Source organism: Lates calcarifer, unplaced genomic scaffold (assembly GCF_001640805.2).
Source record: "Lates calcarifer isolate ASB-BC8 unplaced genomic scaffold, TLL_Latcal_v3 _unitig_2012_quiver_962, whole genome shotgun sequence".
Taxonomy (NCBI): domain Eukaryota; kingdom Metazoa; phylum Chordata; class Actinopteri; family Centropomidae; genus Lates; species Lates calcarifer.
Window position 1 is genome coordinate 1 of NW_026115920.1, and position 18,979 is coordinate 18,979.

Consider the following 18,979-nt stretch of genomic DNA (forward strand, 5'->3'; position numbering starts at 1 on the left):
ATGCTCCTGTTGCCATGGTAACGCTGTGGTCTCTCCGTGTTGTCAGGACTGCTGGTCGGCTCTGATCTGTGCAGCTAAAGAAGGACACGTGGACGTGGTGAAGGAGCTGCTGGAGAACAGCGCCTACATCGAACACAGAGACATGGTGGGAGCAACACACACACACTGACACACACAGCTCGACCACACACACACACACACACACACACACAACACACACACACACTGGTCTCAGTCTCTGGTCTCAGACTCTGGTCTCTGTCTCAGGGAGGATGGACGGCTCTGATGTGGGCAGCTTACAAAGGTCGAGTGGAGGTGACCACTCTGCTGCTGGAGCACGGAGCCAACCCCAACACTACAGGACAGGTAACACACACACGCACACACCTGTATGAATATGTACACACAGTCGTACTGTGACCTGAACACCTCCCTGTGTGTGTGTGTGTGTGTGTGTGTGTGTGTGTGTGTGTGTGTGTGTGTCTAACAGCAGTACAGTGTGTATCCGATCATCTGGGCCGCAGGTCGAGGACACGCCGACATCGTCAAACTGCCTGCTGCAGAACGGAGCCAAAGTCAACTGTTCTGACAAGGTGAGACAAGATGGAGGACGAGAGACGGATAAAGAAAACCGAGGGTTTAATGTCTACACTCACACTGTGTGTGTGTGTGTGGTGTGTGTGTGTGTGTGTGTGAGACAGTATGGGACCACTCCTCTGATCTGGGCGTCCAGAAAAGGACACTTTGACTGTGTGATGCACCTGCTGGAGAACGGAGCCGACGTGGACCAGGAGGGGCGGTACGTTCCCTGAACCCTGCAGGCCGTTAGCTGCCAGTCACAGCAGCTTCCTGTCGTAAACGGAGTGTGTGTGTGTGTGTGTGTGTGTGTGTGTGTGGTCAGAACTCGATGACAGCTCTGATCGTGGCGGTGAAGGGCGGATACACCGATGTGGTGAAGGAGCTGCTGAAGAGGAACCCCAACGTCAACATGACCGACAAAGACGGGAACACGGCGCTGATGATCGCCGCCAAGGAGGGCTACACCGAGATCGTCCAGGACCTGCTGGACGCCGGGACCTACGTCAACATCCCGGACCGGGTGAGGCGCTCTGATTGGTTCATGTATCTGATGCTGCACAGGTGTGCTCTCACCTGAGGCGGCTGCTGTAAAGTCCACACGTTGTGTGTTTCAGAGCGGAGACACGGTGGCTGATCGGAGCGGTGAGGGGGGGGCACGTAGAGATCGTCAGAGCTCTGCTGCATAAATACGCCGACATCGACATCAGAGGACAGGTGAGACGACAGGAAGAGGAAGTGATGTCACTTCAACACAGTGAGTCATGACACTGTAACAGAGCTCAGATCACCTCAGTCCTCTGATCCTGGATCCTGGATCTGTTGAGGAGTCCAGAATAAATCCTCAGTTCACATCTTCTCAGCAGACGATCAGATTTATCCAAACACTGAAAGGTCCTGATCAGTTTAATTATTGATGATGACCTGAGGCTGATCTGAGATCATCTACAGAGAAGACGTCTCACTCTGCTGGAGCCACAGAAACTCTGATGGTACAGACATCGGTTCAGGATGAAACCAGCATCATGATCAGCTGTGTGTGTGTGACTGTGTGTGTGTGTTTCCAGGAGAATAAAACTGCTCTGTACTGGGCTGTGGAGAAAGGAAACGCCACCATGGTCAGAGACATCCTGCAGTGTAACCCCGACACTGAGACCTGCACCAAGGTGAGACCTGCACACACCTGGACCTGGACCTGGACCTGAACACGTAGCTGCAGTCCTCAGTGTGTGTGTGTTGTTGTGTTGTGTCAGGATGGAGAGACTCCTCTGATCAAAGCCACTAAGATGAGGAACATCGAGATTGTGGAGCTGCTGCTTGATAAAGGAGCCAAAGTGTCGGCTGTCGACAAGGTGAGAGAAACAAACGCACCTCACCGACTCAACTGTTAACATCTGTTCACATGACGAGCTGCTCCCCTCTCATCCCATCTCTCCAGAAAGGAGACACTCCCCTCCACATCGCCATCCGTGGGCGGAGCCGCCGCCTGGCCGAGCTCCTCCTCAGAAACCCTAAAGATGGCCGCCTGCTGTATCGGCCCAACAAGGCCGGAGAGACGCCGTACAACATCGACTGCAGCCACCAGAAGAGCATCCTCACACAGATCTTCGGAGCTCGTACGTTCACTCTGTGTCTCTGTGAGTCAGAGTGAATCCTCTCAGGTTATCAGCTGACGTCACTCACCTGTCTGCCCCTCCCCCTGCAGGTCACCTGTCCCCCACAGAGTCAGACGGAGACATGCTGGGTTACGACCTGTACAGCTCCGCGCTGGCCGACATCCTGAGCGAGCCGACCATGCAGCCTCCCATCTGTGTGGGTCTGTACGCTCAGTGGGGCAGCGGCAAGTCCTTCCTGCTGAAAAAGCTGGAGGGTGAGCGAGCACACGAGCACACTCATAATACACAGGACACACACATCACACACTAACCCTCCTCCTCCTCCTCCTCCTCAGATGAGATGAAGACGTTTGCCGGGCAGCAGATCGAGCCGTTGTTCCAGTTTTCCTGGCTCGTGGTCTTCCTGTCTCTGCTGCTCTGCGGTTCCGTCGCCATCGTCCTCGGCTTCACCGTCGACCCCAAACTGGCCATGGCTGTCTCCCTGAGTCTGCTCGCTCTGCTCTATCTCTTCTTTGGTAAGACGCCGCTCCCTGTACCTGCTCAGGCTGAGAGGACAGGAGCTGGTCTCTGTCCCTGTGCTGATAAATGAACTGTGTTGTCCTGCAGTGGTGGTGTATTTCGGCGGGCGTCGGGAGGGTGAGAGCTGGAACTGGGCGTGGCTGCTCAGCACCCGTCTGGCTCGTCACATCGGGTATCTGGAGCTGCTGCTGAAGCTGATGTTCGTCAACCCGCCGGAGCTGCCGGAGCAGAGCACCAGAGCTCTGCCCGTCAGGTCAGTCACACCACATCAGCTTCCTCCTCCTTTTCTTCTATTGATAAAAAGCGTCTGACCCGTGTGGACCTGTCTGCTGCTGCTGTCTGCAGGTTCCTGTTCACAGACTACAACCGTTTGTCCAGTGTCGGAGGAGAGACGTCGATGGCCGAGATGATCGCCACGCTGTCCGACGCCTGTGAGAGAGAGTTTGGCTTCCTCGCCACGCGTCTGTTCAGAGTGTTTAAGACCGAGGAGACACAAGGTACACACACACACACACACACACACACACACACACACACACACACACACACACACACACTTTATTCTCCTGTAAAACAGCCTCAGCTTTAACTCCACCACTCGTGGTCTCAGGTAAGAGGAAGTGGAAGAAGACGTGCTGCGTGCCGTCCTTCATCATCTTCGTCCTGGTGCTGGCCTGTCTGGTGACGGGCATGGCGCTGCTGGCCGTCTTTAAGGTGGACGGGGAGAACCGGACGGTGAACGCCGTGCTGATCGCCATCAGCAGCGTGGTGGGTCTGGCTCTGCTGCTCAACTGCAGGACGTGGTGGCAGGTGACCGACTCGGTGCTGAACTCTCAGAGGAAGAGGCTGCACAGCGCTGCCAACAGGATGCACAAGCTGAAGAGCGAGGGCTTCATGAAGGTGAGAGGGGGGTTTAAAGGAGCATTCTGCTGTTGAATGTCATTTACCTCAGTGAACACGGTGTGCTGACCCTGGTCCTGCAGGTCCTGAAGAACGAGGTGGAGCTGATGGCGAGGATGGCAAAGACCATCGACGGCTTCACGCAGCATCAGACGAGGCTGGCGGTCGTCATCGACGGACTGGACTCCTGTGAACAGGACAAAGTCCTGCAGATGCTCGACACGGTGACGACGCCACACAGACATCGGTCAGACGATCGGTCACTGTGGCGCCGCGGCCGCTGATCGTTTCCCTCTCTGTGTTTCAGGTCAGGGTTTTATTCTCCAAAGGTCCCTTCATCTCCATCTTTGCCAGTGACCCGCACATCATCATCAAAGCCATCAACCAGAACCTGAACAGCGTCCTCCGAGACTCCAACATCAATGGACACGACTACATGAGGAACATCGTCCACCTGCCCGTCTTCCTCAACAGCAGAGGACTGTCCAGCGCCAGGAAGATGTGCACCGCCGCCCCGGCTAACGGGGACGCCGCCAACGCCGATGGTAAGACAGAGAATTTAACAGCAGCGTTACTTATAATCTACAGATTAACTCTGTTAAACCTAAACTCTCTTTATGACTTCAACTGTTTTCCTCTCCATCACCCCCCCCCCCCCGCAGGTTGGCATGAGGAGTTGGACAGGAAACTGTCTCAGCACAGTTTGGGTGAATTAACTAAGTTTGGCAGCAAGACAACGCTGACCCGCAGGGTGAGACTACAAACTAAAAACATCTTTTTTTAATCAATCGATCAGTTTATTGACGACTGTGTGACTGACCTGTGATCATGTGACCTGTGCTCAGGACACGTACCGGCGGCGTCAGGTGCAGCGCTCGGTGACTCGTCAGATGTCGTTCGACCTGACGAAGCTGATGGTGACGGAGGACTGGTTTAGCGACATCAGCCCACAGACGATGAGGAGGCTGCTCAACATCGTCTCCGTCACAGGTCAGTGACCTTTGACCTCACCTTCACTGAGGTCGTTTATTTATCTCAGTCAGAGACGTGTTCGTTCTGTGTATGCAGGTCGTCTGCTGAGAGCCAATCAGATCAGTTTTAACTGGGATCGCCTGGCGTCGTGGATCAACCTGACGGAGCAGTGGCCCTACAGGACGTCCTGGCTCATCCTGTACCTGGAGGAGACTGATGGCGTCCCCGACCAGGCCACGCTCAAGACCATCTATGAAAGGTCAGAGGTCATATTATAACCAGTGTGGTAATCAGAGCAGGGAGACGATCGTATGTTACAGGGACGTCAGATCCTCATCCGCCTGTTTTCTGTGTCAGAGTGTCGAAGAACATCCCCACCACCAAAGACGTGGAGCCTCTGCTGGAGATCGACGGAGACGTTCGCAGCTTTGAGGTCTTCCTGTCGTCACGGACGCCGGTCCTGACGGCCCGGGACATCCGCACCTTCCTGCCTTGCACCGTCAACCTGGACCCCAAACTCCGAGAGATCATAGCAGGTAACACGCAGTAATACTGCAAGTAGTACTATGAGTAGTACTACAAGTAATACTACACTTCCTGCCCCGTCCTCTCAGTGAACTGATGCAGATGTTTTCTCTCTGTCTGATCCAGATGTTCGTGCGGCCCGGGAGCAGATGAACATGGGCGGGGTCACATACCCGCCCCTCCCGCTGCAGGAGGCTCAGCCCCGCCCCTCCTCCATCTACAGCCAGGTGTCGTCGGCGTGCTCTCCCTCCGCCTCCTTCAGCGGGCCCTTCGCTCAGCCACCAGGGGGCGTCGTCTCCCCGCAGCCCCACAGCAGCTACTACAGCGGCATGGCCGGGCCGCAGCACCCCTTCTACAACAGGGTGAGTACAGGCCCCGCCCACTCATGCCACCTGATGATGTCATTCATACAGACAGGTAAACCCTCTGATGTGCTGAGCAACAGGTAACGCTGTGATGTCACCACCACCTGCTCACCTGGTTCAGGTTTATGATTTCTCTGTCACACGAGTCGTCTCCTGTTTTAAGTTTCCTCCGTCCTGTTGTTTGATGTTCGATCATCTCCATCAACATTATTTTGATTTTCTCCCTCCTCCTCCCCCTCCTCCCCCTTCAGCCATATTTCCCCCATCACCTTTACCAGCTGCCACGCCCCCTCGTGGCCACCTCCTACTCATCACACTTCCATCCTCGCCCGCTGCCTAAAACCTCCTGCAGCAGGGACGCCGCCGCCGCTGCACCTGTGAGTACGACACACACCTGAGACTGATGTGATGAATGAACAGTTAATGACGACTCGTGGCAGCAGGGGCGCCGTTTCAACTTTGAGTTTCTCCCAGATTTACCTTCGCAGCTTTCACCCTCTGGTCTCCTGACTCCTCCTCCGCTCGTCTTCTTCTTCTGTGGTGTCCTCTGGCTGCAGAGCTCAGGAAACATTTAGACGCTCTGAACCTGAAAACAGCTGCTGATCATTGTCATTGATCGTCAGAGGTGGAAGAAGAAAAGTACAACAAGTATTCAGTCTTTGAACTCAGCATGGGACGGTATGAAACACCTGTTTAGCGCCCCCTGGTGGTGAGTCAGAATCAATCAGTGCAGGACCGTGAGAGTTTTTAAAGTCACTCATTAGGATGTTGATCCTGATGTTGACCCAACGCTCGTTTGAAATATAAAGAAGTATAAAACAGAAATACTCAAGTAAAGTTCCTCAGAACTGTATTGAAGTACAATACTTGAGTAAATGTACTTAGTTACTCTCCACCTCTGATGATCACTCTGCTCACTCATTGGTCGTCTGTGTTTTCCTGATGTTTTCTCACCTGTGTTTCATTCACCTGTCTGTCTCTCCATCTCTCTGTCTCTCTCTCTCTCTGTCTCTCTCTCTGTCTCTCTCTCTCTCTCTCTCCTCTGTCTCTGTCTCTCTCTCTGTCTCTGTCTCTGTCTCTGTCTCTCTCTCTCTGTCTCTCTCTCTTCTCTGTCTCTGTCTCTCTCTGTCTCTGTCTCTCTCTCTGTCTCTCCATCTCTCTGTCTCTCTCTCTCTCTGTCTCTCTCTCTGTCTCTCTCTCTCTCTCTCTCTCTGTCTCTGTCTCTCTCTCTGTCTCTGTCTCTCTGTCTCTCTCTCTCTGTCTCTCTCTCTGTCTCTGTCTCTCTGTCTCTCTCTCTCTGTCTCTCTCTCTCTCTCTCTCTCTCTCTCTCTCTCTCTCTCTCTCTCTCTGTCTCTGTCTCTCTCTCTGTCTCTGTCTCTCTGTCTCTCTCTCTGTCTCTGTCTCTCTGTCTCTCTCTCTCTGTCTGTCTACAGTCTAAAGCTTCATCTTTGAAAAGGAAGCAGGTATTGAACTCTGACCTCTCCCTCCTTCCCTCCCCCTCTCAGCTAATAATAGTGCTCTGCCTACAGTTCCCAGCATGCACCTTGCCTGGACTAGCCTGTAGCTTCAATAGAGTAGCTGTCTGCTCTGCTCACAGTTTTAAAACTGTTAGGTTTGACCTTTGACCCCGTCACTTCCCCCCCCTCCACACTGTAAAAAATGTTAACTTTAGCATTTTAGATCCAGATTGATGCGTCTTTTTATTGCTGCCTCTCAGGGTGAAACTAACAGTTATTGATTATCTGTCGATTGTTTTCTTGATCAGCCGATTGGTTGGATCAAACCCGTGTGTGTGTGTTTGTGTTCAGGGTTCGGCCTCGGTCGTGTCGGGTGCTCCGGCCATCCTCCTCAGCTCCATGACGACGGAGGCCGTGTGTGAGCGTGTGCGTCAGATCGAAGGCATCGACCAGAGCATGATGGGACAGTACACCGCCACCATCAGGAAGGTTGGTGCCACAGCAGATCAGGTCTGAAACTGCAGTAGGTTGAACAGAGGTTTTAGATTTTCTCCGTCTTGTTTTCAGGCAAACGTTAACGGCAGAGTTCTGTCTCAGTGCAACATCGACGAGCTGAAGAAGGAGATGAACATGAACTTTGGAGACTGGCAGCTCTTCAGAGCCACGGTGAGTCCATGGCCTGAAAACAACCTCTTTGTAAGCTCTTTGTATTTGACTTGTAACAGGTCGTAGACGTCACCTGTCTCCTCCGTCTCCTGCTGCAGGTCCTGGACATGCGTCACATCGAGAGCCAGGTGCTGCACGAGGAGGCGGCCAGCGAGCAAGGCAGCGTGGTCGGCGGTCACAACGAAGCCGGAAGACGAGCCGTGGCTCCGCCTCACGCCGGCGCCGCCAACCCGGACGCTTCACCGATGTACAGCTTCAACCTGAGCTTCGAGGAGCTGAGCACGGTGGGACTGGACGAAACGGCCCGACACGGAAACATGCAGTGGATGGTAAACGCAGGAGGACAACCTTTGACCTTTACATCGGCTGTATTTGACAGGTAAAGAAATGACGCTCTGACTCTTCCTCTGTCCTCAGGGCGCAGCTCATCGCACCGCCAGCATGACCAGCCTCAACTCCCAGGAGTCGTCCAACGACATCTCCAGGCTGACAGACAAGCAGCAGGCCGAGTACCGCAACGCCTACCAGGAGTACATCGCCCAGATGGCCCAGCTGGAGATGGGCGGCGGCAGCGGGGAGAAGCCCGTCCAACCACAGCCCGGGCAGTTCATGACATCATCGTCATCTGAGGACAAGAGCAAAGATGGCGCCGAGCAGGACGGACGCAAATCCTTCACCAAGAGGAGCGGTGCCAAGCCGGCAGCAGACAACGCCGAGTTCGCCTCCAACGGAGACGCCCTGGACCCCATCACGGAGGAGGATGAGAAGGGTGACCACGGATCCTCCAAGTCCCTGCTGACCCGCAAGACCTCGGGCGAAAGAGGCGGGCTGTTCCAAGGCGCCGCTGACCTGAAGCTGAAGGCTGGCGGAGGGCTGCGCTACCAGAAGCTGACGAGCGACGACGAAGAGTCGGAGGAGTCAGATAACGCCCCCCTGCTGAAAGACGGAAAGAAGGCGGGAGACCCCAAACTGCCCGGTGGCTCTCTGGCACTGAAGGGGAAGGACTACCTGTCGGACGCCATGCTGGACAAGAAGGACTCGTCTGACTCTGGCGTGCGGTCCAACGAGAGCTCGCCCAACCACTCTCTGCAGGACGAGGAGGCGGACCTGTCACAGCTGGAGAGGGCCAACCTGATCGAGCTGGACGAGGAGAGTCTGGCCAGGAAGCGCGGCCTTCCCAGCAGCCTCAGCGGCCTCCAGGACCCAGCTGTCGCCCGCATGTCCATCTGCTCGGAGGACCAGTGCAGCCTGCTGGCCAGCAGCCCAGAGGAGAGCTGGCCCTCATCCAAAACCTACAACCTGAACCGCACGCCCAGCAACGTCACGCTCAACAACAACACCAACGCCCAGCAGGGCAACCGCCCCCGCCAGCCCACCGAGGGCTCCACCTCCTCCTCCAACCCCACCTCCTCCTCCTCCTCCACTGGCGACGTCATCATCTCCCCGAGCTCCGGGACCACCGGCACCTCTGGGACCACCGCCGCCACTAGGCCCGGTCCGAACAACGAGAACGTCCGCGTGGTCCACCTGAAGAGAGGCCTGAAGCCCGGAGACCCGCCGGAGATCTGCACCGTGTCCTCGGACACCGTCACCTTCGGCGAGGAGCGCGAGAGCATCCTGTGACCTCGCTGAGACGAAGAGAGCACTGAGGGTCCGCCAGGAGCCGCCTCCTCCCTCTGAACCAATCAGACACTTTGAATCAGATGTGAAACGACAGCCTCTGATTGGCTGAAATTTAAATAATTGGACTTTAAAACAGTAAAACCTCTGTTTGTCTGATGGGAGAAGGAGGAGCAGCTGCTGGAGGACCAGTAGTTTCAGTCTGTGTTGCATGCTCAGTAGAAAAACGTGAAGCTCAGTAGAGACGTAGAAACTTTAACTAGAAGCTGCTGCATGATGTTGTTGATGTTGTTGTTGTTGTTGTTGTTGTTGTTGTTGTGGTGGTGACGTGATTTTTGCCTCCAGGAAACAACAGTTATTTGTTCCTGCAGATGTTTAACAGCTGGACCTGGAGCAAGTTTAACATTTTAATATTCACAGCTGAACGATTTGACAAACTCTAACTCTCTGAACTGATGTGATGATGAAACCTCAGAGTCTGTGGTTGTGTTTCCAGCTCCTGACTCTCAGAGCCTTGTCTCTGTGTGACAGACACACTCACCAATCAGAAGTCAGAGCCACTGTGGAAACGCCCACTAACAAAAACAAAATGGCTGCCACCTCAGAGGAGAAGCTGCTGCAGGCGTCTGTAGGTCTGTAAGTATGGAAGTTAAAGAATGACAAAACTGTCAGACGATAAATACACAGGATAAAATTACGACTTCAAGATTGAAATCATGAATTAATAATTTGAAAAAGCAGCTCGTTAAAATCCTGAGATGGTGCTTCTCATGCTCAGATTATATTCTCTGACTTAGCATTAGCTACAGTTAGCATCACAAAACTTACATTTGAATTTGGGCTAGCGTACTCTGCCCAAATGTGAAACTAATTATGTGGGCAAGTTTTTAAGTTCAGAACATTTAAAGTGCAAAATCCTGAAAAAAAACACCTGGAAGGAAGCTGGTGGTGAGGTCGACGCGTCGCTGCGTTCAGGGACAGAAGCTGCTACAGACGGACAGACCACAGACGTCATAAAGTCTAAATGAAATATCAGAGTTTGTTTTTCTTCCAGCTCAGTTACAGGAGGTTAAACTAATGCTCCGTCATGTTTTACATGTTGACCTCAGCCTGCAGGTCTGTCAGGGTCCACAGCAGAACTGAAGCTTCATCTGAAGTCTGACTTTAGTTAAACAGTGACAGGAGATTTGATTTTAAAACAGGAAACATAGTTTTCTCCAGGTCTGATGTTAGATTCTTTAAACACAGCAGAAATAATCAATATCCACTGTTTGATGTTCTGAACCCTGACGACCACATGGACCAGGTTCTGTTCTGGTTCCTGAACCGAAATCTGAACCAAAAATAAATCAGCTGTGAGTCTGAGAATCTGTAATAACAGGAGATCAGTGACCTGGACTAGGTCTCTGGACAGAACCGGATCAAGACCCAGAGGTGACTCAGTGGGTCAGAGGAATCAGTGGAGCTTAAGTGAACCTGGAGCTGATCAGCGGATCCTGGTCTCAGATCCAAATTTAAAGTGAATGTTTTCATTGATTGTGAAGGATCTGGTTCTGTTCTGAGGAACAGACCTGATCAGTGTGAATCAGTATTAACTCGTCGTTAACTCGTATCAGTGTTGATGTTGGTGAAGAGACCGAGTCGTTTCTAGTTGTTTTTTTATTTAAACTTTATTCACAGTTTTAATCAGAGCTGAGACTGAGGAACAAAACTGTTTCACTTATAAAATATCAAACTGACTTCATCTGACGGAGAGAAACTGCTGGATGCTAACGTTAGCCGTGTAGCTACAAACACAACCTTTAAACCTGAAGTTTAAAATATGAAAATTAATTTTTAGAAACAGAAAAACTGAATAGTTGTGATCAGTCTCAGATCTGAAGCTGCATGTTTCTGTCTCAGTGCTCTCTACCTGTAATACCTGTAACCATGTGACCTGTGACCACGTGACTGATCATGTGACTGTAACCATGTGGCTGTGATCATGTGACCTGTGCTTCACTTAAACAGAATAAACTGGATGTTAAACGTTGTTTCTGATTCATGACTGATTTTTATTTTTCTGCAGCAGTAGGACTCAGAGTACTCAGATACTTTACTGAATAAAGAGTATAACTACTAGAGTACAAAAATACTCATTACAAGTAGAGGTCCTGTATCTTAAAGTACAGAAGTAATCTGAGTGAAGGAGGTGGAGCTGTGGTCTGAGCAGGAGATACTTTACTCAGTAACTCCTACACAGGCTCACAGTTACTGAGTAAATGTACTCAGTTACTTCAGTTACACACCAACAGAGATTACTGTCAGCTCAGTCTGATGATGAAGACTCCACAGTAACTTCCTGTCAGGAGCAGAGTGGTGGAAAGTAACTAAGTACTTTTACTCAAGTTGAAATACTCAGTTTTTACTGCATTTATTTTAAACCTCTCGTTCATAAATTATAACAAATAATGATGTTTTCAAAAAGAGAAAACTTTATTGATCCCAGAGGAATCTACAAAGTTAACTGTGGAGCAGCAGAAGTAATCGAGTATTTTTATCTTTTTGTTTGAGACTGAATCTGAATCTTTTCTGTGTAAAACTGATTCAGTTCAAACATTTTTCACTTCATCTGAAAATCAATTATTGATTTCAATAAATAATATTGATCAGATTTGATGTTAACAGGAAACACTGAGGCACCGCTCCTGTCACAATAAAAGTCCTCTAACCTTTCAGAATAAGAGCTCAGTGACCTCAGAGTGCAGCGGTGACTTCCTGTCAGAGAGGAGGAACACCTGAGGTCACGTGATTCACATCAGCAGGAGAAAAGGTAAAAACAGCACGTGCTGTAGAAACAACATTTCATGAATCTAAAGATCATGTCGGAAAATGACGAACTTCCACAGTAAAGTTTCATTTATCAGAGTCTTATTTTGACGATCAGACAGGAAGTGACGTCCAACAGAGAGGAAGCTGAAGGAGCTCTGAAGTCCAAAATAAAAGCTCAGGTCCTGTTTACATCAGAGTTTAACTGATCTGATCCAGACTCCATCAGGTCGTCAGTCGATCTTAATTCAGTGAAAAAAAACCCCTGCAGATTCTCAGAGGAGTCCTGCAGAGACAGAGTCAGGATCCTGATGAAAACCAGAATCTTCCCATCGTGTCAAATAAAAACAGAAGATGGTTTGAACGGATCCACGTCTGGATCTACTTCCTGTCGACTGAAGAAGAAACGAGAAATAAAACAATAAAACCACAGGTGAGAGTTTGGAGTCTCTGATCTTCACACAAGAGGGCGCCACCACATCCTGACAGACCTCACTGTGACCTCTGCACAGTCTGAAACCTCCCTCACCAGAGTTTGTATTAAACTAATGTTTTGTTTTGTTTGGATATTGGACATGTTTTAAACATCTCTATATATCACTACCAGACTCCATTGACAAAAACAGGGATTTAACCAGGAGCTGCTGGAATACCACTGCCTCCATCTGTTAGTGTGTCTGTGTTACTGTGTGACTTTCAGTGGTGGAAGAAGTAATCAGATACTTTACTGAAGTAAAAGTACCACACAGTAACACAAACACACTAACAGATGGAGGCAGTGGTATTCCAGCAGCTCCTGGTTAAACCCCTGTTTTTGTCAATGGAGTCTGGTATGAGTGTGTGTGTGAGTGTGTGTGAGTGTGTGTGTCTCCTCACCACGTCAGTGCAGCAGTGTCTGGTCCTCCACGACCTCTGGATATTTTCTGGGAGAATCACTGGACTGTAGAGACACAGGGTCAAAGGTCAGAGGTCAAATCCTCCTGTGACGTGTTTCTATTTCACACGTCAAAGTTTCCTCAAGTGAAAGTGAAGAAATAAAATAAATAAACCAACGATCAACAAAAACTGAATGAATAAAAATCTGCTGTCGGATCTGAATCAACTCAACAGGAGCTGAGCTGCTCAGACCAGGTCCAGACCAGGACCAGGATGTGTGAGGGTCTGACCTTGAGGACCACACAAACATCTGGACCCTGGACCAGAATCAGAACCACAGGTTTTTATTTCACACAGGAAACTAAATAAACTTTCATCTGAATATTAAACAGAAAGAAATTTAATGTGATATAATAAAGAAATCTGCAGTTAGAAGTTTAACAGAGACGTAAACAGACTGATCAGTCATCGATCCCTGATCAATAAGCACATGAACTCCCTGTGTCTCACCTGGCAGGTGTGGGTCCTGTCAGCGGGGCTCCGGCCGCTCTGTGGCCGCTGTTGGAGCTGCTGTAGCGGGTCACAGCGGAGCGGCTGCCCCCGCTCCTCTCCTCGGTCTCCGGCCGGGCAGGAGGCGTCCAGCTCGGTCTGCAGGTCCAGGATGTAGTCGATGACGTGCTGTAGGATCTCCACCCTGCTGGCGGCCCGTCCGGGCGGCAGACCCGGAACCAGCTGCCGCAGCAGCCGGTAACACAGGCTCATGTCCTGCAGCAGGAGAGCCGGGACCGGATATTCCTCCGGGCTCTTGTTGCTCCGGCTCCGGCTGCTGGAGCCCGGAGCGCCGCTGCTCCTCCTCCTCCTGCCCGCTGACAGCACCGGGCTCCTGGCTCTCATGTCTCCTGTTGGATGGTGAGTTTCACATGAGCCGAACCACCGGACCTGCAGGTACCGGTCCACACAGGGTGTGAGACCTGCGAGTACCTCCGAGAGACCAGAACCGGACAGAAACCATCAGACCACCACGATCCACCTGAGAAACCTGACCCCTAACAAGAAACTGAGCAAAACGCGGACTGACGGAGGCTCTTATCCTCTGAGCTGGACGCTCATTGGCTCAAACATCACGTCAGTCATCCTGTGGAGAGAGCTGATTGGCCCCTGGTCAGCCAGTCTGTGAGCTCACCTGTCACCTGCTGCTCCAGGAGCTGAACCAGGATCAGACTCTGATGGTCAGAGCGTTTTATTCTGTCTCTGCAGCTTTAACTTAAAAACATATCGAATAAAATAAATATTGATCGTCACATTAATCGATCAGAAGAGAAACAACAGCTGATCCATGAATTCACGTGTTTCTCCGTCAGTGTCACGTCATGTGTTTGTCACTCAGAGGTCAGAGGTCGTGCACTGACTCTTCATCAGTGATTTTCACCTGAACGATGAGCAGGATCAGTCTGAGTGTTGGAGGGCGGAGACACAGGATCTAACTAAGCTCTGTGTGTTTTTATTTCACTGTGTCTTTAAGTGCAGCTGCTGTAAACCATTTCAACCTGTTGTAAATGTCTGATCCAGATAAAGACTTCACCGACTTCCTCAAAGGTTTGTGATCGATATTTACGTTTTTACAGCGAATATTCAAAACTTTACAGCGTCAGGACTCAGACTGAGCAGAACTTTAATATTTGAACTCTGCAGCTGTGGATTCTTCTTCTTCTTAGAGCCAGTGTTTGGTTTCTGTCTTTATCTCTGAGAGTCGTGGGTTCAGGTCGATGCTACTCTCATGTCCCTACAGGACACATGAAGCTTCAGGTCCTTCAGACTGTCACCATTCTGCCTCCATGTTTGGACAGTTTGACTACATTTTATAACTAGAAGCACCAGTGTGACTGTTCTCAGGTCTATACACTGATTTATTTACCCTCCATCAACTCTGACCACCACGTCTGATTTTCTGTATGAGTTATTGTTGTGCTGGTTCTCTGCCCGTGGAGAGTAAACCAGGTGAAGATAACTGGAGTTAATGACACTCGTCACTGTAAAAAGAAAAAGGTCATTAAGAACTGTACATCAGCTGTTCTCAGTCTCAGCATCTTTTACACAAAGAAGCTAAAATGAGAGTAGTCTGTTTGTCGTCTGATTACAAATGTAACATCAAGCTCCTGAAAACAGGAAACATATCTTCACTAAATATCCTATTAAATCTTTTATGTTTTCCCCTTTTGTTTTGCAACATGTTGATTTTTCTAACAATCATGTGACACAAGTGAAAGCATCACTGCACAGTTTAATGTTCTCTCTGTCTTCTTTTATAGCAGAAGAACAAGGACATGGACTTCTCAGAGGGTGAAATTGCACTTGACCCAGATTATGCAGATTATTATAATGATAACCTGGAAGAACCTTGTTCTTACCAGAACAACCACAGGCTGGAGCAGGTGGTCGGTCCGTACGTCCACTCAATCATCTGCATCCTGGGCTTCATTGGGAACAGCCTGGTGATCATCACCTATGCCTTCTACAAAAGGACCAAGTCCATGACTGATGTCTACCTGCTCAACGTGGCCATCGCAGACTTGCTGTTCGTGGTGGCGCTGCCTCTCATCGTCTACAACGAGCTGACATCATGGTCGATGGGGCCGGTGGCCTGTAAGCTGCTGCGTGGCTCCTACAGTGTGAACCTGTACAGCGGCATGCTGCTGCTTGCCTGCATCAGCGGCGACCGCTACATCGCCATCGTCCAGGCCCGTCGCAGCTTCAGACTGCGCTCACTGCCCTACAGCCGGGTCATCTGCGCCGTCGTCTGGATCTTTGCCATTCTGCTGTCCGTCCCCACCTTCTACTTCTACAACTGGTACGAGCCGTCCCACAACAACCTCATGTTGGGGACCAATATGACCGACATGTTTGATGGAGAGGGGACCAATCTGACCAACTTCTGGGACATCTTCATGCTGGGTGGACAGACGAATCAGACTTCCAGGACTCCACAGTACGTCTGTGAGTTCAGGTTCGAGAGCAACAATACAGCCTTGAGTACCAAAGTGGCCATCCCCAGCACCCAGCTGGCCGTGGGCTTCTTTCTGCCGCTGCTCATCATGATCTCCTGCTACACCGCCGTCATCATCACGCTGCTTAGAGCCAGGAACTTCCAGAGGCACAAGGCGGTGCGGGTGGTGCTGGCTGTGGTGTTGGTGTTCATCGCCTGCCACCTGCCCTACAATATCACACTGCTTTATGACACCGTCAACATGTTCCAGCAGGGGGAGTGTGAAGTGTTGGACAACCTGCAGGTAGCCAAGACGGTGACACAGACCATCGCCTACCTGCACTGCTGCCTGAACCCGGTACTGTATGCCTTCGTCGGGGTGAAGTTCAGGAACCACTTCAGAAGGATCATGCAGGACCTGTGGTGTCTGCGGAAGAGGTACATCGCCCCACGCCGCTTCTCCAGGGTCACCTCCGAGATCTACATGTCCACTCGCCGCTCGGTGGATGGATCCAGTGAGAACGGCTCGTCTTTCACCATGTGAAGACGTCTGCTGGGTTCATCTGTGGAGCTGATTGTTGTGGACAAGAAACTTCCTGTTAAACCCAAATAACACAGGAGCTCGAGGTCTGCAGGTCTCTGAGAGTCCAAACTGGACTCAAGTCTGTAAAACATTTAGTGATGTTGTGTTGCTTCAAGCTGTGGTTCTCAGGGAGTCACAGGATAAATCGCAGGGTTATCAGATGATAATATCCCCAAGCTACATCTCAGTCTTACATGCAGCTTACTGACCTCCTCCCTTTACCTGACCAAAGCCACAACATGTTGTCAGTCCTAGACGCCATCTTTTGATTCGGCCATCTTGGTTGTAGTTCCCTTATTTAAACCACGTAGCTTAAAACAAAGGGTCCATCTTAAATCAGCCATCATTGTCTGTAGTGTTTGTAGATTAGGTTAGATTTAGTATTTTGTTCGAATAAAAACTTTTGAACTCTGAATGTTTTGCTGGTCTGTTTAATGTGTGAAAGTGAAAATCACCAATGTCTTGATTTTGATTGTAGTTATTAAATTAATTATTGAAATAGATAGACAGTAAATCTTAGACTGACAGTTTCACACATCGTACTTTAAAACAATATACTGTCTTTAAAATACCAGCTGTTAATGAACACCTCTGTTTTCAGGTCCAACAGGTTTTAACCCAATACCAACCATGACCTCGTTCTAACACACACACACACAGGGATTGTGTTACTGTATTCACTGTGAATAATGAGACTCTGCATTAATGAAGCACAAATGTAGGACGTACAATTCTCTGTAAGTTGAAGCATTAATGAAGCTGCTGGTCAGAGCTGGTGTAAAGTGATGAGTGTGTATTCACAGGTGATCAGGGTTAAAGGTCAGAGTGTTCTCTAACCCGTGGTCCAGGTGGAGTTCCTGCAGGAACTCGCTCATTCTCAACATTTGCAAAACAAACAACAAAAGCCTGTTGTGAGTCCTGTGTTATGAAAATGTCTGTGAGTCCTAACAGTAAAACACGTCTGTGGCCTCACACATTTGAATATTTGATATATTAGCCAGAGGCCGTGTTGTTTTGCATATTCCAGCTGCATGTTGGTGGATCAGAGCGACGCCGCCGAGCTGCAGGAGGACGCCGATCGAACTCAGCGATAAGATGCAAAGTGTGAGGGCGGTTTTATACAGCTGAACAAATGTCACAGCTGCTGAGCCTCCGGACATAGGAAAGATTAAAACTACAGTCAAATGAGAGATCAGCTCTATATACAGTACATATACAGCAACATCACAGCTCAGGACAGAGACACCTGTCCACATCTGTCCAACACCTGTCCAACCAGAGGAGGAGAGACAGACTCTGTTCTGTCTGTTACAGAGTTCAGTTTAGAGAAATATTCTGAGGGAACAAAGCTTTATGAATAAAATCAGCTTCACTTGACTTGTATAAATGTTGAATCAGCAGAGTCAGAAAACGACCTGAAGATGGTTAAAAAGCATTTAAGTGTTTAAATGTGAAACATATTAAAACTAACAGGAACTAAAAGTTGTGTAACCATCAACCAGACTGCAGCAGCAGCACAGAGCTAACAGGCTAACAAGCAGTAAAGATAAAAATAAACTCCATAGAGGATCGATCATCAGGCGACTGTTGACTTCAGCTGTTCATGAAATCACAGATGACTTTAACAGCCAGTATTGTTCTGTATGAACCTGACTTTACTTCTATTCAATCATTGTCCTGGTGTGTGTGTTAATCTGGTGCTAACAGTGTGTGTGATGTGTTCAGGGGCAGATGTTGCAGCTGGACGGCTGTGGTCCTGCAGGAGCCTTCAGGGGCCACACTCTCTGGCTGGAGGAGCAGCTCTGCAGCTGGTTGGTTTGTAGCAGGACTCTGCTGACCATCAGGTAGCAGGAGGAGGGGAGGGGATGAAAGGCAGAGACACAGCTGCCCCCCCCCACCCGCTGGGCTTCACCACCCCGGCCAGGAAATGTCATGTCCAGCATCTGGTGTGGAGCTGCAGAGCCAGCAGCCTCCTCTTCATCCTCATCACAACCAAACGCTCTGAACTGCAGAGAATCTAACTGCTGATGTTCATTTGACATCAAAGAACCAACCGACAACGTAAAACACAAACTCTGATTCTTCAGATACTGAGATATGTGTGGTCTGTGAGTCCACCTCAACCTGAGACATCTGAGACCTCTGAGACCTGAAACCTCTAAAACCTCTAAAACTCTGAAACAACCCAACTTTTTAACTGTTAATTATACAATTAAAAAACATTGTTTCCAAATAAAAAACCTCCTCACTTTTAAAGGCTGTCATACTTAAGAAAGTCCTCACAATTTAAAATGTCCTCAGTTTTAAAGATTTCATAAGTGTCCTCACAATGCTAAATGTCCTCACTTTCCAGGTATAAAACCTGGGGGAAGTTTGAAGAAACCTGGGCTGAATTTGAAACTTGTTTCTGTCACAGAAGTTTAAATGAACTCAGACATATTTTGATCTTTGTTTTTAACTTGTTGTAGAAACACTCATCATAATTCAGGTCTGAATGTTAAACAGAGCCGCAG

The 18,979-nt window shown here is 49.7% G+C and overlaps 3 protein-coding genes across 4 annotated transcripts; 2 read left to right on the forward strand and 1 right to left on the reverse strand.

Moving 5' to 3' along the window:
- Positions 1–46: 46 nt before the first annotated feature.
- Positions 47–11,249, forward strand: LOC108891750 (kinase D-interacting substrate of 220 kDa B-like; the record flags this gene model as incomplete). Its single annotated transcript, XM_018689058.2, is given in 29 exon segments — positions 47–145; positions 268–366; positions 491–553; positions 555–593; positions 702–803; positions 902–1,099; positions 1,194–1,208; positions 1,210–1,293; positions 1,644–1,742; positions 1,830–1,928; positions 2,015–2,192; positions 2,282–2,446; positions 2,528–2,707; positions 2,799–2,964; positions 3,057–3,208; positions 3,322–3,611; positions 3,695–3,835; positions 3,919–4,156; positions 4,274–4,362; positions 4,457–4,601; positions 4,680–4,842; positions 4,941–5,119; positions 5,235–5,470; positions 5,725–5,850; positions 6,907–6,936; positions 7,282–7,419; positions 7,498–7,596; positions 7,695–7,925; positions 8,014–11,249. Coding segments are annotated over 29 exon segments (5,049 nt in total), but the record flags the coding sequence as incomplete, so codon positions are not given.
- A 150-nt stretch (positions 11,250–11,399) lies between these two features.
- LOC108891752 (DNA-binding protein inhibitor ID-3-A) lies at positions 11,400–13,946 on the reverse strand. 2 transcript variants are annotated; one of them, XM_018689064.2, is made up of 3 exons: positions 13,411–13,946; positions 12,901–12,964; positions 11,400–12,310 (listed from the first exon to the last, which is right to left on the reverse strand). In XM_018689064.2, exons 1-2 carry the CDS (start codon positions 13,792–13,794, stop codon positions 12,905–12,907), a joined length of 444 nt encoding a protein of 147 aa, XP_018544580.1. In that variant the 5' UTR covers positions 13,795–13,946; the 3' UTR covers positions 11,400–12,310; positions 12,901–12,904. The 2 variants fall into 2 exon arrangements, with proteins under 2 accessions (XP_018544580.1, XP_018544579.1); XM_018689063.2 differs by having other exon boundaries at positions 11,400–12,419.
- A 1,233-nt stretch (positions 13,947–15,179) lies between these two features.
- LOC108891751 (C-C chemokine receptor type 6-like) lies at positions 15,180–16,636 on the forward strand. The gene has a single exon (XM_018689059.2). It carries the CDS (start codon positions 15,225–15,227, stop codon positions 16,425–16,427), a length of 1,203 nt encoding a protein of 400 aa, XP_018544575.1. The 5' UTR covers positions 15,180–15,224; the 3' UTR covers positions 16,428–16,636.
- Positions 16,637–18,979: the final 2,343 nt, after the last annotated feature.

What these genes read in the sequence shown, in the direction of transcription:
- LOC108891752 (XM_018689064.2), bottom strand. Translation starts at nt 13,794, where the DNA reads ATGAGAGCCAGGAGCCCGGTGCTGTCAGCGGGCAGGAGGAGGAGGAGC. An exon ending in ACAGGACCCACACCTGCCAG is followed by an intron (nt 12,965 to 13,410) that starts GTGAGACACAGG and finishes GTGTCTCTACAG; the next exon opens with TCCAGTGATTCTCCCAGAAA.
- LOC108891751 (XM_018689059.2), top strand. Translation starts at nt 15,225, where the DNA reads ATGGACTTCTCAGAGGGTGAAATTGCACTTGACCCAGATTATGCAGAT.